This window comes from Martes martes, assembly GCF_963455335.1.
Source record: "Martes martes genome assembly, chromosome: 8".
Classification (NCBI taxonomy): Eukaryota; Metazoa; Chordata; class Mammalia; order Carnivora; family Mustelidae; genus Martes; species Martes martes.
The window spans coordinates 91,204,809-91,220,499 of record NC_137895.1 but is presented as its reverse complement, the minus strand read 5'-3'; the positions used below and the strand labels follow the sequence as shown (position 1 = coordinate 91,220,499).

At 38.5% G+C, this 15,691-nt stretch overlaps 2 protein-coding genes across 2 annotated transcripts in view; both read right to left on the bottom strand.

Moving 5' to 3' along the window:
• Positions 1 to 15,691, bottom strand: part of LOC308347502 (olfactory receptor 6C4-like) — a gene marked incomplete at both ends in the record, with an annotated part of 188,342 nt that overhangs the window by 68,015 nt on the left and 104,636 nt on the right. The gene's annotated exons all lie outside the window — the stretch shown is intronic.
• Positions 13,607 to 14,533, bottom strand: LOC308347503 (olfactory receptor 6C4; the record flags this gene model as incomplete). The annotated part of the gene is made up of 1 exon (XM_080810972.1): positions 13,607 to 14,533. One exon carries the CDS (start codon positions 14,531 to 14,533, stop codon positions 13,607 to 13,609), a length of 927 nt encoding a protein of 308 aa, XP_080667098.1.

The following is a 15,691-nucleotide window of genomic DNA, read 5'->3' as shown; positions in this document are numbered from 1 at the left end:
TGCTCTGAAGCTAGAACTCAATCACAAGAGGAAATTTGGAAAGAACGCAAATACATGGAGACTAAACAGCATCCTCCTAAAGAATGAATGGGTCAACCAGGAAATTAAAGAAGAATTGAAAAAATTCATGGAAACAAATGATAATGAAAACACAACGGTTCAAAATCTGTGGGACACAGCAAAGGCAGTCCTGAGAGGAAAATATATAGCGGTGCAAGCCTTTCTCAAGAAACAAGAAAGGTCTCAAATACACAACCTAACCCTACACCTAAAGGAGCTGGAGAGAGAACAACAAAGAAAGCCTAAACCCAGCAGGAGAAGAGAAATCATCAAGATCAGAGCAGAAATCAATGAAATAGAAACTAAAAAACCAATAGAACAAATCAACAAAACTAGGAGCTGGTTCTTTGAAAGAATTAATAAGATTGACAAACCTCTGGCCAGACTTATCAAAAAGAAAAGAGAAAGGACCCAAATAAATAAAATCATGAATGAAAGAGGAGAGATCACAACCAACACCAAAGAAATACAAACAATTATAAGAATATACTATGAGCAACTCTTTGCCAACAAATTTGACAACCTGGAAGAAATGGATACATTTCTAGAGACATATAAACTACCACAACTGAACCAGGAAGAAATAGAAAACCCGAACATACCCAGAACCAGTAAGGAGATTAAAACAGTCATCAAAAATCTCCAAACAAACAAAAGTCCAGGATTAGATGGCTTCCCAGGGGAATTCTACCAAACATTTAAAGAAGAATTAATTCCTATTCTCCTGAAACTGTTCCAAAAAATAGAAATGGAAGGAAAACTTCCAAACTCATTTTATGAGGCCAGCATCACCTTGATCCCAATACCAGACAAGGATCCCACCAAAAAAGAGAATTACAGACCAATATCCTTGATGAACACAGATGCGAAAATTCTCACCAAAATACTGGCCAATAGGATCCAACAGTACATTAAAAAGATTATTCACCACAACCAAGTGGGATTTATTCCAGGACTGCAAGGTTGGTTCAACATCCGCAAATCCATCAATGTGATACAATACTTTAATAAAAGAAAGAATAAGAACCCTATGATACTCTCAATAGATGCTGAAAAAGCATTTGACAAAGTGAAGCATCCCTTCCTGATTAAAACTCTTCAAAGTGTAGGGATAGAGGGCATATACCTCAATATTATCAAAGGCATCTATGAAAAACCCACTGCAAATATCATTCTCAATGGAGAAAAACTGAAAGCTTTTCCACTAAGGTCAGGAACATGGCAAGGATGTCCGTTATCACCACTGCTCTTCAACATAGTACCAGAAGTCCTAGCCTCAGCAATCAGACAACAAAAAGAAATTAAAGGCATCCAAATTGACAAAGAAGTCAAACTATCACTCCTTGCAGATGATATGATAATATATGATACTCTATTACAAAGTTGTCATCATCAAGACAGTATGGTACTGGCACAAAAACAGACATATAGATCAATGGAACAGAATAGAGAGCCCAGAAATAGACCCTCAACTCTATGATCAACTAATCTTCGACAAAGCAGGAAGGAATGCCTAATGGGAAAAAGACAGGCTCTTCAACAAATGGTGCTGGGAAAATAGGACAGCCACATGCAGAAAATTGAAATTGGAATATTTCCTTACACCACACATGAAAATAGACTCAAAATGGATGAAGGACCTCAATGTCAGAAAGGAATCTATCAAAATCCTTGAGGAGAACGCAGGCAGCAACCTCTTTGACTTCAACCGCAGCAACTTCTTCCTAGGCATATCGCCAAAGGCAACAGAAGCAAGGGCAAAAATGGACTATTGGGATTTCATCAAGCTCAAAAGCTTTTGCACAGCAAAGGAAACAGTTAACAAAACCAAAAGACAACTGACAGAATGGGAGAAGATGTTTGCAAACGACATATCAGATAAAGGGCTAGTATCCAAAATCTATAAAGAGCTTATCAAAGTCAACACCCAAAGAACAAATAATCCAATCAAGAAATGGGCAGAGGACATGAACAGACATTTCTGCAAAGAAGACATCCAGATGGCCAACAGACACATGAAAAAATGCTCCACATCACTCGGCATCAGGGAAATACAAATGAAAACCACAACGAGATACCACCTCACACCAGTCAGAATGGCTAAAATTAACAAGTCAAGAAATGACAGATGCTGGCGAGGATGCAGAGAGAGGGGAACCCTCCTACACTGCTGGTGGGAATGCAAGCTGGTGCCACTACTCTGGAAAACAGTGTGGAGGTTCCTCAAAAAACTGAAAATAGAGCTACCCTACGACCCAGCGATTGCACTACTGGGTATCTATCCTAAGGATACAAACGTGGTGCTCCGAAGGGGCACGTGCACCCGAATGTTTATAGCAGCAATGTCCACAATAGCCAAACTGTGGAAAGAACCTAGATGTCCATCAACAGATGAATGGATAAAGAAGATGTGGTATATATACACAATGGAATACTATGCAGGCATCAAAAGACATGAAATTTTGCCATTTGCGACGACGTGGATGGAACTAGAGGGTATTATGCTTAGTGAAATAAGTCAATCGGAGAAAGACAACTATCATATGATCACTTTGATATGAGGAAGTGGAGATGCAATGTGGGTGGGTTGGGGGGAGGTAGGAAAAGAAAAAATGAAAAGATGGGATTGGGAGGGAGACAAAACATAAAAGACTCAATCTCAAAAAACAGACTGAGGGTTGCTGGGCGTATGGGGGACGGGAGAGGGTGGTGGGGATATGGACATTGGGGAGGGTATGTGCTATGATGAGTGCTGTGAAATGTATAAATCTGGCGATTCACAGACCTGTACCCCTGGGGAATAAAATACATTATATGTTTATTAAAATAAAAAAATACTTTCATTATTATATATATGATGAAATTGATGTGTTCCTTCTTGTCCTATGTATATTCAGAAAGTGTCAAAGACATTGCATTGTGCAGTGCTCTGTCATAGGTAGGGGAGTACTAATGGGACAAACTCCATCTGCAAGCAGTTTGTGGGTCAAGATTTATGGTGAGTGACTCTACCCTCCAATGTCCAAAGTTTTCATTACATAAATGATGTCCAGTTGTTTGAACTCAGAGGACTCAGGCTCAGACTGTGATATTACTATTCGTCTCCCAGAAGGAATGGCTGAAATTATATGAGGAACTCATACATCTCAATAGAAAAGAACTCTGATTAAAAAATTGGCAGAGAGGGGCACCTGGGTGGCTCAGTGGGTTAAGCCTCTGCCTTTGGCTCGGGTCATGATCTCAAGGTCCTGGGATCCAGCCCCACATCAGGTTCTCTCCTCAGCAGGGAGCCACTTTCCTCTCTGTCTCTCTGCCTGCCTCTCTGCCTACGTGTGACCTCAGTCTGTCAAATGAGTAAATAAAATCTTTAAAAAAAATTTGAAAAAATTGGCAGAGAGAGTGAACAGACATTTCTCCAAAGAGACAAAATGTGGGACAGTTTGAGCACCATAATTATTAAGTACAGCAATGAGTTATAAGCTGTTGAAAACTAGAAGTTCATGAGTCCATACATATAAGCAGTCAATGGAGTAATTCCAAGTTGAAAAGAAGGGAGTGCTCCTGCTTATAATAGAATGCCAAGGACCAGTTGGTAGATGTGGAGCAAGCGCAGGAGTTGGGATACAAGAATATAATAATATTCCTTGTTCTTTCCTACCTGAATATATTAAAATAATGGTAAAAACAGCTGGCAAGACCCCCAGCAGGACACAGACATATTTTAATATGAGCTTTAACAATTATCGATAGATTTCTGCCTCTGAGAACTTGTTCACAGAACAACTGAAAAAGCCAAATAGAGCACCCAATCACTGATTTAAAGTCATCGGATTGTTGCAGAAACCATGAGGATCAGAAGACCCAGGATTCTGTAAAATTAGAATTATTGAAGGGTGAGCTGATTTTATGTAGCTATTTTTGAGTTTAGAGGCATTTTCAGATTCAGGACTGTTTCAATTCTTTAATGTCAATTTCTCCATCCGGAGATGTAATTTCTTCTCCCCTTTAACTTGGATGGACCTCTGACTTGCTTTAGATCATGAGAGTGTGGTAGAAGTGAAGTTGCATGATTTAGGATAATCAGCCAACAACAGCCTCACCTTTTAAGTTGAACTGTCATTTTATTGACAGTTCTGACCATCTGCAGTTGACATTTGTATATTTTGTCATTAGGCCATCCAGCAATAGGCTGATAGTATATTTAATGAAAATTTCATATATCCAAGTAGTAGTAACTGATACTGCTGAATGTATTTTGGAACTAGATGTCTTAAGTATGTACAATATTTCTACTGCTTAAATGGGATGTTCCCAATGAGAGACTGCCCCACCAGTAGGACAGTGGTTTTGGGATGAGTGCACAAACTTGGAGTCTCACGATCCTCTTTGGCACAGCTCTTTAGTAAAGTAAGTCAGTGAAGGACAGGAGGGGTGAAAGAAATCACTATATTGATTAAAGAGCTGGTAAAATAAGGGGTGCTTAAGAAAACCATCCAAATTAAAAAAAAATCCAAGTAATTTCATAGGCTGCCCTACACTCAGCCAGTTGGTCTTTTTGTTTTTGTTTGTTTTGTTTTTTGTTTTGTTCATTTGTTGTTATTTGGGGGGTGTGTTTACCTGTCATTTATTTGTGATGAATGAAGTCCAGGTTTTTCTTTAGGGGTATGTGGTAGAAAATACTAGCTTCTATAAAAATATAGTGCCAAAATAACACCTTATCTCTAACCCCATTTCATACATCGGTTACATTCAAGCAAACAACTGCTTTAGAATACAAATAGGAAGAAAATTTTGCATTTTGATTAAAATGTCTTATTTTTAAGTGATTTTCTGAAACTTTAATATTAACCTCTAGCTTTTTCTGTAGAACGATAGTTCTATTTTTAATTCTTACTCATAGTTACCAGAATACATTAAAGTAAAATTTATCTTCTTGGTAGTAGCAGACAGTCATAATTAATATTACAGGTGTTTTTATCTACTATCTTCCTGCTTCTTTTAATTTCACTACTACTTTTTGATTTACCTGATGACACATCACTTAATTTGTCCTTAAATTTAGCATATCTTTATTGGGAAAGTTTTGTTTACCAAATTCAATTTCCTTACTAATTATCGGTATGTTTGTGTTTTCTGTTTCTTCATGATTTGGTCTTGCTATAAGGTAATGTATTTTATCTCTCCTTCATTTCTGAAGAGCAGATTTTCTAGGTGAAGTATTCTTGGTTGGCAGTTTTTTTCCTTTCCTCCCAGCTTCCGTGCTCTGTCCCCATCTTGTAAGGTCAGGCCAGATTTCTGCATGTGCTGACTAGCTATTTGCAAAGGCTCATTGTTAGCATTGTCAGGGACATGCACTGGGAGCTGGTCACAAAGTGTGAAGGTGTGTGGTTGAGGTTTGTGAAGCATTTGGGATGCCCATGAATCAATTGAGGGGATCTGGAGGTGAGGCAGCCCCAACTCTCCAGGATGGGCTTTCTGATGGAGTCCTCAAAGTGGTTAGTAGAATCCATACAGTTCCCTATGTTCCATTCTGAGATCTTGTTACTGTTCTGCCAGCTGTTCACTGATCCCCAGTCATGCAGTTTATGACTCAGTATTCTGGATGGGGTGAGAAAGAAATGTGCTCCTCTGGCAATTCCCACACAGATGGGGGAGTTGGGTGCTCATTCATGCAGTCCTACTTTCCTTCATGTGAAAAATCATGGGCCTGCAAAGTCTCTTTTGGCATAGAGCTGTGCCACCTTTGGGGGAGGGATGACATGGGCAAAGTGGCACTATTCCTCTTCCTGTCTTCAGTGCATTCAATCTTGATTTTCTTTTCCTCCAATAGTTGGCTGGCATTTCTTTGGACTTTCAGACTTCCACAAAAGTACTCTTTTCTGTGGTAATTTTCAAGATTGATATTCTTTGGAGGGGAAGATGGTAGAAAACCTATTCTGCCATGTGGATGATGTCATTCATTCTTTTTATTTTCAACCTTTTAATATCCTATTGCTTTAAGTGTGTCTCTTATATAACACATTGCTGGATTTATTTATTGTTATTTGTAATCCAATTTGAGGATCTGTGTCTTTTTTATTATGGGATTCACTGATATATTCTTTCTATAATTACCATTCTAGTAAAACTGATATCAGCCATCTTGTTCTTATTCCATTAATTTTGTTATTTGTTTTTAACTATTTCTTACCTCTCACTGGAGGGATGGAGGGATACTTCTTAGTTTGTTGATGTAAAAGTTATAAATTCTACTTCATTCTTAGCGTGGATGTTTTAAGATTCATCCATGTTCATTTCCATCTACTGATTTCTTTTTTTTTTTTAAATTAAATTTTTTATTTATTTTCAGCATAACAGTATTCATTGTTTTTTCACCACACCCAGTGCTCCATGCAATCTGTGCCCTCCCTAATACCCACCACCTGGTTCCCCCAACCTCCCACCCCGCCCCTTCAAAACCCTCAGGTTGTTTTTCAGAGTCCATAGTCTCTCATGGTTCACCTCCCCTTCCAATTTCCCTCAACTCCCTTCTCCTCTCCCTCTACCCTTGTCCTCTATATTATTTGTTATGCTCCACCAATAAGTGAAACCATATGATACTTGACTTTCTCTGTTTGACTTATTTCACTCAGCATAATCTCTTCCAGTCCTGTCCATGTTGCTACAAAAGTTGGGTATTCGTCCTTTCTGATGGAGGCATAATACTCCATAGTGTATATGGACCACATCTTCCTTATCCATTCATCCGTTGAAGGGCATCTTGGTTCCAACAGCACATTAAAAAGATTATCCACCATGACCAGGTGGGATTCATCCCTGGGTTACAAGGATGGTTCAACATTCGCAAATCAATCAATGTGATAGAACAAATCAATAAGAGAAGAGAGAGGAACCACATGATCCTCTCAATTGATGCAGAAAAAGCTTTTGACAAAATCCAGCATCCGTTCCTGATTAAAACACTTCAAAGTATAGGGATAGAGGGAACATTCCTGAACTTCATCAAATCTATCTATGAAAGAGCCACAGCAAATATCATCCTCAATGGGAAAAAGCTTGCAGCCTTCCCATTGAGATCAGGAACACGACAAGGATGCCCACTCTCACCACTCTTGTTCAACATAGTATTAGAAGTCCTAGCAACAGCAATCAGACAACAAAGAGAAATAAAAGGTATCCAAATTGGCAAGGAAGAAGTCAAACTCTCTCTCTTCGCAGATGACATGATTCTTTATATGGAAAACCATCTACTGATTTCTTAAACATATACATTTCTATTTCTTTTTGGATCACAACAAATATATTATCTTTTTGTTTTTTTTTTGTCTTTCTTCACAACCCATCATGTACATGCTTTCTAGAATTTTAGTTTTGGTTATGGATGTAGATTTTCTTTATTATTTGAGTTGTACTTTTAAAAAAGATAAAAATGTTTTTTTGGATGTTGAGTTTGGTAAGTTCTTTATAGATCTTGGGTGCTGGGTGTTATGCACAACTAATGAATTGTTGAACACTACATCAAAAACTAATGATGTACTATATGTTGACTAACTGAACATAATAAAAAATAAAAAGATAAAAATGTACTTTATATGATAATATAAATTATAGTATCATTTTTTGTTTCTTATTATTTGCATCATCATTCTGGGTTTATTTATCCTCTTATTTGAATTTTTTTTTAAGTGTTTCAAATTTGTTTTTTGTGTGGCAAGCTGTTTGAGGTGTTCTTTTATCTTACTATCACATTTAAATGTCTGGTTTCTTAATGTGTATGTTCTATCAGTCCCATTTCAGGATACTTAGGAATATTGATCCTTTTCTATTATAGGAAATATATTATTATTTCCTTCTCTCCCCACCTTCTCATTACCTGTAACTCTCATTATATAAATTTTTTTCAGTATCTACACTTGTCTTTTGGTTCCTATATATCTATCTATTTTGTATCTAATCTCTTTATTGTTTTCTATTGCTTTATGGGAGAACACATCAGAGCTTATCTAGCTCACCATTTTTGTTTTGATTTTATCTCTCCAGTATTAACCTCATTTTTTAATTCTTTTTTTAAATTTATTTTTTATTCATTTTTTAATTTATTGTTTCATTTATTGTGTTTTTCAGCACTATTTTTTTTAAAAGATTTTATTTATTTATTTGACAGACAGAGAGCCCAAGTAGGCAGAGAGGCAGGCAGAGAGAGAAGAGGAAGCAGGCTTCCCGCTGAGCAGAGAGCCCGACGCGGGGCTTGATCCCAGGACCCTGAGACCACGACCCGAGCCGAAGGCAGAGGCTTTAACCCACTGAGCCACCCAGGTGCCCCCTTTCAGCACTATTTTTGTCTGGTTCTTTTTATAATGCTTAACCTTCATTTTGACAATATCATTCTTGTCTTTTTGAGGAAATTATACTTATTTTATTATTTTTTAAAAGATTTTATTTATTTGAAAAGGAGAGAGAGAGCTTGAGCAAGAGAAAGGATGACTGGGGGAAAAGGCAGAGGGAGGCAGAGAAGCAGACTCCCTGCTGAGTGGGAACGTGACATGGGGGTTGGACTCAATCCCAGGACCCTGAGATAATGACCTGAGCCAAAGACAGATGCTCACCCGGCTAAGTCACTCAGGTGCCCCAGATTATACTTATTTTAAATTCTTGCTGTTTTTGTTCCAATAATTCTTCTTTGAATCATATGTTATTTAGTGTGTAATCATGCCCCTCTTTCTCAGCAGATATATTCTTAAGATGGGTGGTTATTTTGGCTTCTGAACTCATGACCTCTGTATAGCTTTAGCTCTACTGTCTAGTGATGCATACAAACAGAATCTTAAGCCCTGGTTTATGACCTTCTGGATAATTTAAAGAAATAACAAAGATGATCCTCAGGCCAGATAGCCCAAGTTGTTACAGAACTCTTTTCACCTAAACTGCCATCTTAAAAAAGGCACTTTTTTCTTTTGAATTTTCTTTTCTTTTCTTTTTATTTATTTGTGTGTGTGTGTGTGTGAGAGGGAGAGAGAGAGAGAGCACATATGTGTGCACATGCCCAAAGTAGGGGAGGGGCAGAGGAAGAGAGAGAATCTTAGGCAGACTCCACACTTGGCATGGAGCTGGATGTGGGGCTTGATCTCGTGACTCTGAGATCATGACCTGAACCAAAATCAAGTCAGGCTCTTAACCAATTGAGCCACCCAGGTGCTGCATGAATTTTATTTTAAATGTTTTGCAAGGAGCAGCATTGGGAGAATGCTACCGGTTTTGATTCATAATCTGTAGTCTGTAATCTCTGGGGATTTAGGGAGAGAGGATAGAGGAACCAGTGCTGAAGTGTGGCAGTCCTTGTTTTTATTATCTCTTCACTCTAGCACAGCTCTTATGCTATCCTGAGAATGCTAGTAGCTAAAAATACCTGTTTCTTTTTACCTTTTTTAAAAATAATTTAAATTTAAATTAAATTAAGTTGAATTAAATTAATTTTATTTTTAAAAAGATTTTATTTATTTGACAGAGAGAAAGAGGCAGAGAGTACAAAGAGGCACAAGCAAGGGGAGTGGCAGGCAGAAGAGAAGCAGACTCTCCACTGAGCAAGGAGCCCAATGTGGGGCCTGATCCCAGGACCCTGGGATCATGACCTGAGCCAAAGGCAGTTGCTTAACCAAAGAGGCCACCCAGGTACACCTGTTTTTATTTTATTTTAGAGAGAGTGAAAGAGTGTGCATGTGAGAGCAGGGTGGTGGAGGGGCAAAGAGAGAGGGAGAGAGAATCCCAGGCAGACTCCATGCCCAGTGCAGAGCCTGACACAGGGCTCAGTCTCACTATCCTGAGATCATGACCTGAACTGAAACCAAGAGTCAGATGCTCAACTGACTGAACCACCATGGTATCCTTCTTTTGATTCTGGTCTACAGTGGTGACAGGAGGGATAAAGCCCACCAACTCAGACATTTAGAAATTGAACATTCTAAAGGCTCAGCTGCAGAATCAGTAAACTCATTCCTTTGCTGATCTATGACTTGGATTACTTTCCAAATATGGGCTAACATAAAGCCAGTTTAGTGAACAGTTTCAGAAGAGCATGATCTGTCTTTTTTTTTTCTTTGACAAGCTTATTTAGAACGTGATATGTTCCTTTCCAAATTAATTTCTAAATGCTTATATTATGAAGGCTGGGTGAAGCCCTGCTTAGTGTTCTTAAACTTCGGCTTACACCAAGTACCCTTCTTCCTTTTCTCAGCATACTTAGAGATCTTCAGAGCACATGGAGTTGATGTAGTCAGTTCTAATAATCTCCTGCCAAATGTTCTGATTGGCTTTATGTCAAGTGTGGATAAGTCGATCTGTCTATTGAAGGATGCAACTGGCCATAAGAGAGATGTAAATAAGCTGGCCTTGCTGCAGAGGGATTTCAAGTAGAATGACCAACATGTTTACAGTCCCATTATATTAAACCAATCAATTTAATACCTATTCTTACTAATTAAGCTGCAGTTTCTTGCGAAGGATATTGTTCATATTGTTATAATGGGTATCACTTATGAAACACTGAGTATTGGCTTTTAAAATGTTTTACACTTATTTTCTCATTTAATGCTCAAAACTATTGTATATGATAGACATGATTACTATCCACATTTTAGAGTTTGAGAAAAGTAAGCCTTAGTGAGGTCTAGTAACAATCCCAAGGCAATTCTAGTAGAAGGTTGAGAATCTAGAATTTGAATTAATGCCTATATTTTTGACCACTGTATGGCATTGTGTTCCACTTCATCATAGATTCTGGTAGAAATGTGGATTTGCATGAACCTAATGATTGAAATGTGGCTATTTAAGAACATTTCTATGTGAGTTGATAGCTCAGTGAATATTTGTTGGTTTGTGCCCTCTTGGGAGCTTCCCAGGTGAAATCCAAAATGAGCCTCTGTACTCAGAGTGAAAGGAGAGATGGAAGAAAAAGACAGACCACTCCAGGTGGCGAGGTGGCACTTTTAATAAGCAAGGGGAACTTACTTATAAGGCTTGTCTTGGACATCAGCAAGACGAATGAATCCCTGCACCCGTCTGCTGCATCTTAAGAGTTTATAAAGAGGCCCTAACTGGATTCAGTCACGTATACGGTGCAGGTGTTGTCAACACCACATCTCAAGGCTGTGTCCTTGGAGCAGCCCCTGGTAGTGGGAAAGGCAAGGGGAACCACATTCCAAGGATAGGAGAAGGAGCCTCCGAGTGCCAGGTTCAGCTCACCAATTGCCGGGGTTATGTCTTTTTGATGGTGTTCCATGATAATTTGTAACAAAGTAAAAATCATTACTAATCTCTAGCTTAGCCACCCTGAAACCCAGATATTCACAATAGCAACAGCTTTACATATAAGACTTTTTATTCTAAATACCGTGCAGTCTTCAATATTTTCTGTGATTCTGGAAATTTTCTCTCATAACCAGTCCAATACAGTTTGTTTCTTAAATGCCCAAGAAGCATCATTCCACTCAATGGTATTACCACATATAAAACACATGAACACACCAGGTGATGTTCTACTTGTACCTCAAATGGTAATGAATGATCTGCGTGCATTAGGATATTACTAAGCTATGTGCAAGTACTCAGCTTTCCAAAAAAATGTTTTCAGTTCCTTTGAAGTTGAGGCCCCACCACCACCAGTTCATATTCAAGCTGTTGTGACCTTGAATCCATGTGTAGAGTTCTTGTTAGGGTAGTCTATTCCCATTTGGTTGCTAAGAATCATAATTTGGAACATTCTGAATATAAATCCATATTAATACTTTATATTCATTTTCAGTTTATGAAACAGGCATCCATGGCTTATGTTATAAACAAAAACAAAAACTTGGGGAAAAGTTAAAAGAATGGAATAATATTACAGAATTTGTCCTTTCTTGCCATCAGGGAAATTCAAATCAAAACCACATTGAGACACCACATTACACTAGTTAGAATGGCAAAAACTGATAAGGCAAGAAACAACAAGTGTTGGAGAGGTTGTGGAGAAAGGGGAACCCTCTTACACTGTTGGTGGGAATGCAAGTTGGTGCAGCCACTTTGGAAAAGAGTATGGAAGTTCCTCAAAAAACTAAAAATAGAGCTACCCTATGACCCAGCAGTCACACTACTGGGTATTTACCCCAAAGATACAGATGTAGCGAAAAGAATGGCCATATGCACCCCAATGTTCATAGCAGCAATGTCCACAATAGCCAAACTGTTGAAAGAACTGAGATGCCCTTCAGCAGAAAAATGGATAAAGAAGATGTGGTCCATAAACAGAATGGAATATTACTCAGTCATCAGAAAGGATGAATACCCAACTTTTACATCAACGTGGATGGAACTGGCGGAGGTTATGCTAAGTGAAATAAGTCAGGCAGAGAAAGTCAGTTAGCATATGGTTTCACTTATTTGTGGAACATAAGGAATAGCATGGAGGACATTAGGAGAATGAAGGGAAAAATGAAGGGGGATAAATTGGATGGGGAGATGAACCATGAGAGACTATGGACTCTGGGAAACAAACTGAGGGTTTTAAAAGGCAGGTGGGATGGGTGAACCTGGTGATGGGTATTAAGGAGGGCACAGATTGTATGGAGCACTGGGGATTATATGTAAACAATCAATATGGTGACTAACATAACATAATAAAAAAATGAAAAAAAATTGTCCTTTCTAATATCTAACAAAAGTAAACAAGCAGATGAAAATAAAATTACAATAGAAAAAGAAATCACCAGAAACTACCAAAGAGAGAGAGCGTGGGAGATCTCAGCCATTAACCTAAAAAGATCCCAGCTAGAAAAGCAACAATAGATCTTGTCTAGAAGAGGGAGGCTTTCAATCTTGGCTCTAAAAGACTCTTCTAACCACAACTTCTAGAAAATGTAAGTTGAAAAGTCTTGGGATTTTCACCTCATTTCGAGAAATGTGGATCAAATGTATACCCTTTTTATTTTCCTTTAGGGAAGGATGAAATTTGTAATGGCTACAATTGAAAGATGAATGACAAAGGGGAGAAGAATCAAAATTATTCACACTTTGTCCAAAGCCTACTGTCCAAAGCTCGCTGAGGAAGAGCAATGCCAATGCCAGATTTCCTTCAAAATAATTCTGAGGATATAACTTCCTTTCTCAAAACTTCTCTTGACTCACCAGTGTCCACTGACTCTGTAGTTTGTAATTAAATAATACCTTCATGATGGTCCCTTCCTCTCATTCTAAATTCTTATCCGTCCACTCTTCTAAATAAGCAATGTCCTTTGCCTTTTAAATTTCAGGTCATTTCTGGAAAGTAGTTAACTCCCTCCAACTGTTCTTTTTATGGATTCTCATTTTTGCTCCCTTGTTCTTTTATTTTTGGTAAACTTACTACATAAATTTACAGTTTAACACCTTTCTGCCATTCTAGGCTGCAGATTCCTTGAACTTAGGACCTATGTAATTCCTATTTTTATCCTCAAGAGCCAGTTCAGCATCTGAGACATAGTAGACACAGTACACATTTAGTATGTGCAATATATTTTTCATGGAAACGTATTTTTTAAAGCTTCACAATCTTTTTGATGGTGTCCTTGAATGCTTGCTTCACTTGCTGATTTCTTAGAGTATAAATGAAGGGGTTTAACAAGGGAGTAATTGAGGTAATGAGCACAGCTATTCCTTTGTTGAAGGCACCTTCTTCTTTTGCAGAGGGATTGATGTACATAAACATGCAGCTGCCATAGGAGAGGGAGATGACAATCATGTGGGAGGAACAAGTGGAAAAAGCCTTTGTCCTTTGCTGGGCAGAAGGGATCCTCAAAATGGTCCTGATAATGTATGTGTAAGAAAAAGTCACCAGCAGCAGAGTAACCACCAGAGTCACAACTGCCAGGAAGATGACCATCACTTCTAGGAGGCTTGTGTCTGAGCAGGCCAGCTCCAGAAGGGGCCCATAGTCACAGTAATAGTGATTCAGAACATTGGAAGCACAGAAATCTACCTGGCTCATCAGGATGATTGGGGGTAAGATAGCTAGGAATCCTCCCAGCCAGGAGCAGAACACAAGCTGTATGCAGACCCTGTTGCTCATGATGGTCAGGTAATGCAGGGGTTTGCAGATGGCAACATAACGGTCATAGGACATAGAAGCCAAGAGGTAAAACTCTGTTGCTCCAAGAAATATAGCAAAAAAATACTGAATCAAGCATCCAGCAAAACTGATGACTTTACTTCCTGTTGTCACGCTGGTTAGAAATCTGGGAATAAAAATGGATGTGAAGGAAACTTCTAAGAAGGAGAAATTCCGGAGGAAGAAATACATGGGGGTCTGGAGGTGAGGGTCTACTAGAGTGAGAATGATGATAGTCAGATTTCCTAGGACACTTAATATGTAGGTGAGGAACAGGAAGATGAATATCACAGCCTGGACCTCAGGTTGATTTGTGAAGCCCAACAGAATAAATTCAGTCAACGTCCTGTTTTTCATAGTTGACCTTTAGGAGATCTGAAGGAGAGAGGTGAGTGATGAAAACTCAAGTTTCTCAGGGTAGGAGAGACAAAGTTGATCTTAATGAGTCACATTATATATTCCTCTCTATGCAGCTGACTTAAACTGGCATCAGTTTGCACTGGCCTTGGCTCCATGGAGGCCCAGTTATCTTCTGTGTGAAAGTCCTTTTTTCCTAAAGTCTTTTTAATTCCCCAAGTTGATATATTCCTGGACACTTACCAGACTCTGTTAAAGAATAATTACTAAATTTTTTTTCCCAGAAGAATAACATTTTGAATCTATCCTTTAATCCCAAAATGTTTACAAAATCTGAATATTTAATGACTTTCCTCTGACTCTATTAATTTCTCATACTTCTGTTTTCTTGGTGAAACTATTTCTATCAGATTCTGTTTTCTGTGCTTCCCTTTCCCCTCATTGTGCTCTTCCCCCTTCCCTGTAGTATTTGGTGTTTCACTGGCTCTCTGCCATAGATTCTCATCTCCATTATTGTCCAAATCTCTGACTTCCTTGTTTCCGCAACCATTAGGACATTTTTCACATGAATACGGTTGTTGTAGGTTTTGATGCATAAATGATTTTTCTGTGCCCCTATTTGGAAGCACAAACTTGTTGCAGGCTTTTAAGATCTTTGGTTCAGTATGATCTTATATTGTGAGCATTTTTGACTGTATGAACAAGGCACTGGTATCCATAAATCATAATCATTAGCATTTTCTTAATTGTTTTTCTGACGTGTTCAAAGTCCTTTTTTTTTTTAAGATTTTATTTATTTATTTGTCCAGAGAGAGAACACAAGCAGGGGGAGTGGCAGGCAGAGCAGGCAGAGGGAGAAGCAGGCTCCCTGCCGAGTAGGAACCCCATGCAGGACATGATCCCAGGATCCTGGCATCATAGCCTGAGCCGAAAGCACTGGCTTAACTGACTGAGCCACTCAGGCAACCCTGCCATATTCCAAGTCTTATAGGTAGATTTGGGATATATCTCTGAGAATAGATATTTTGAAATATCCACAGACAACACCTCAAAGTGGATTTTACTCAAAGTCTTAAAGTGTCCTAAATGGCAAAATAAAGATGACAGTTTATCATGCCTTAAATGTTCCTGGTCTCTATTCTTGGCATATAGAAACCA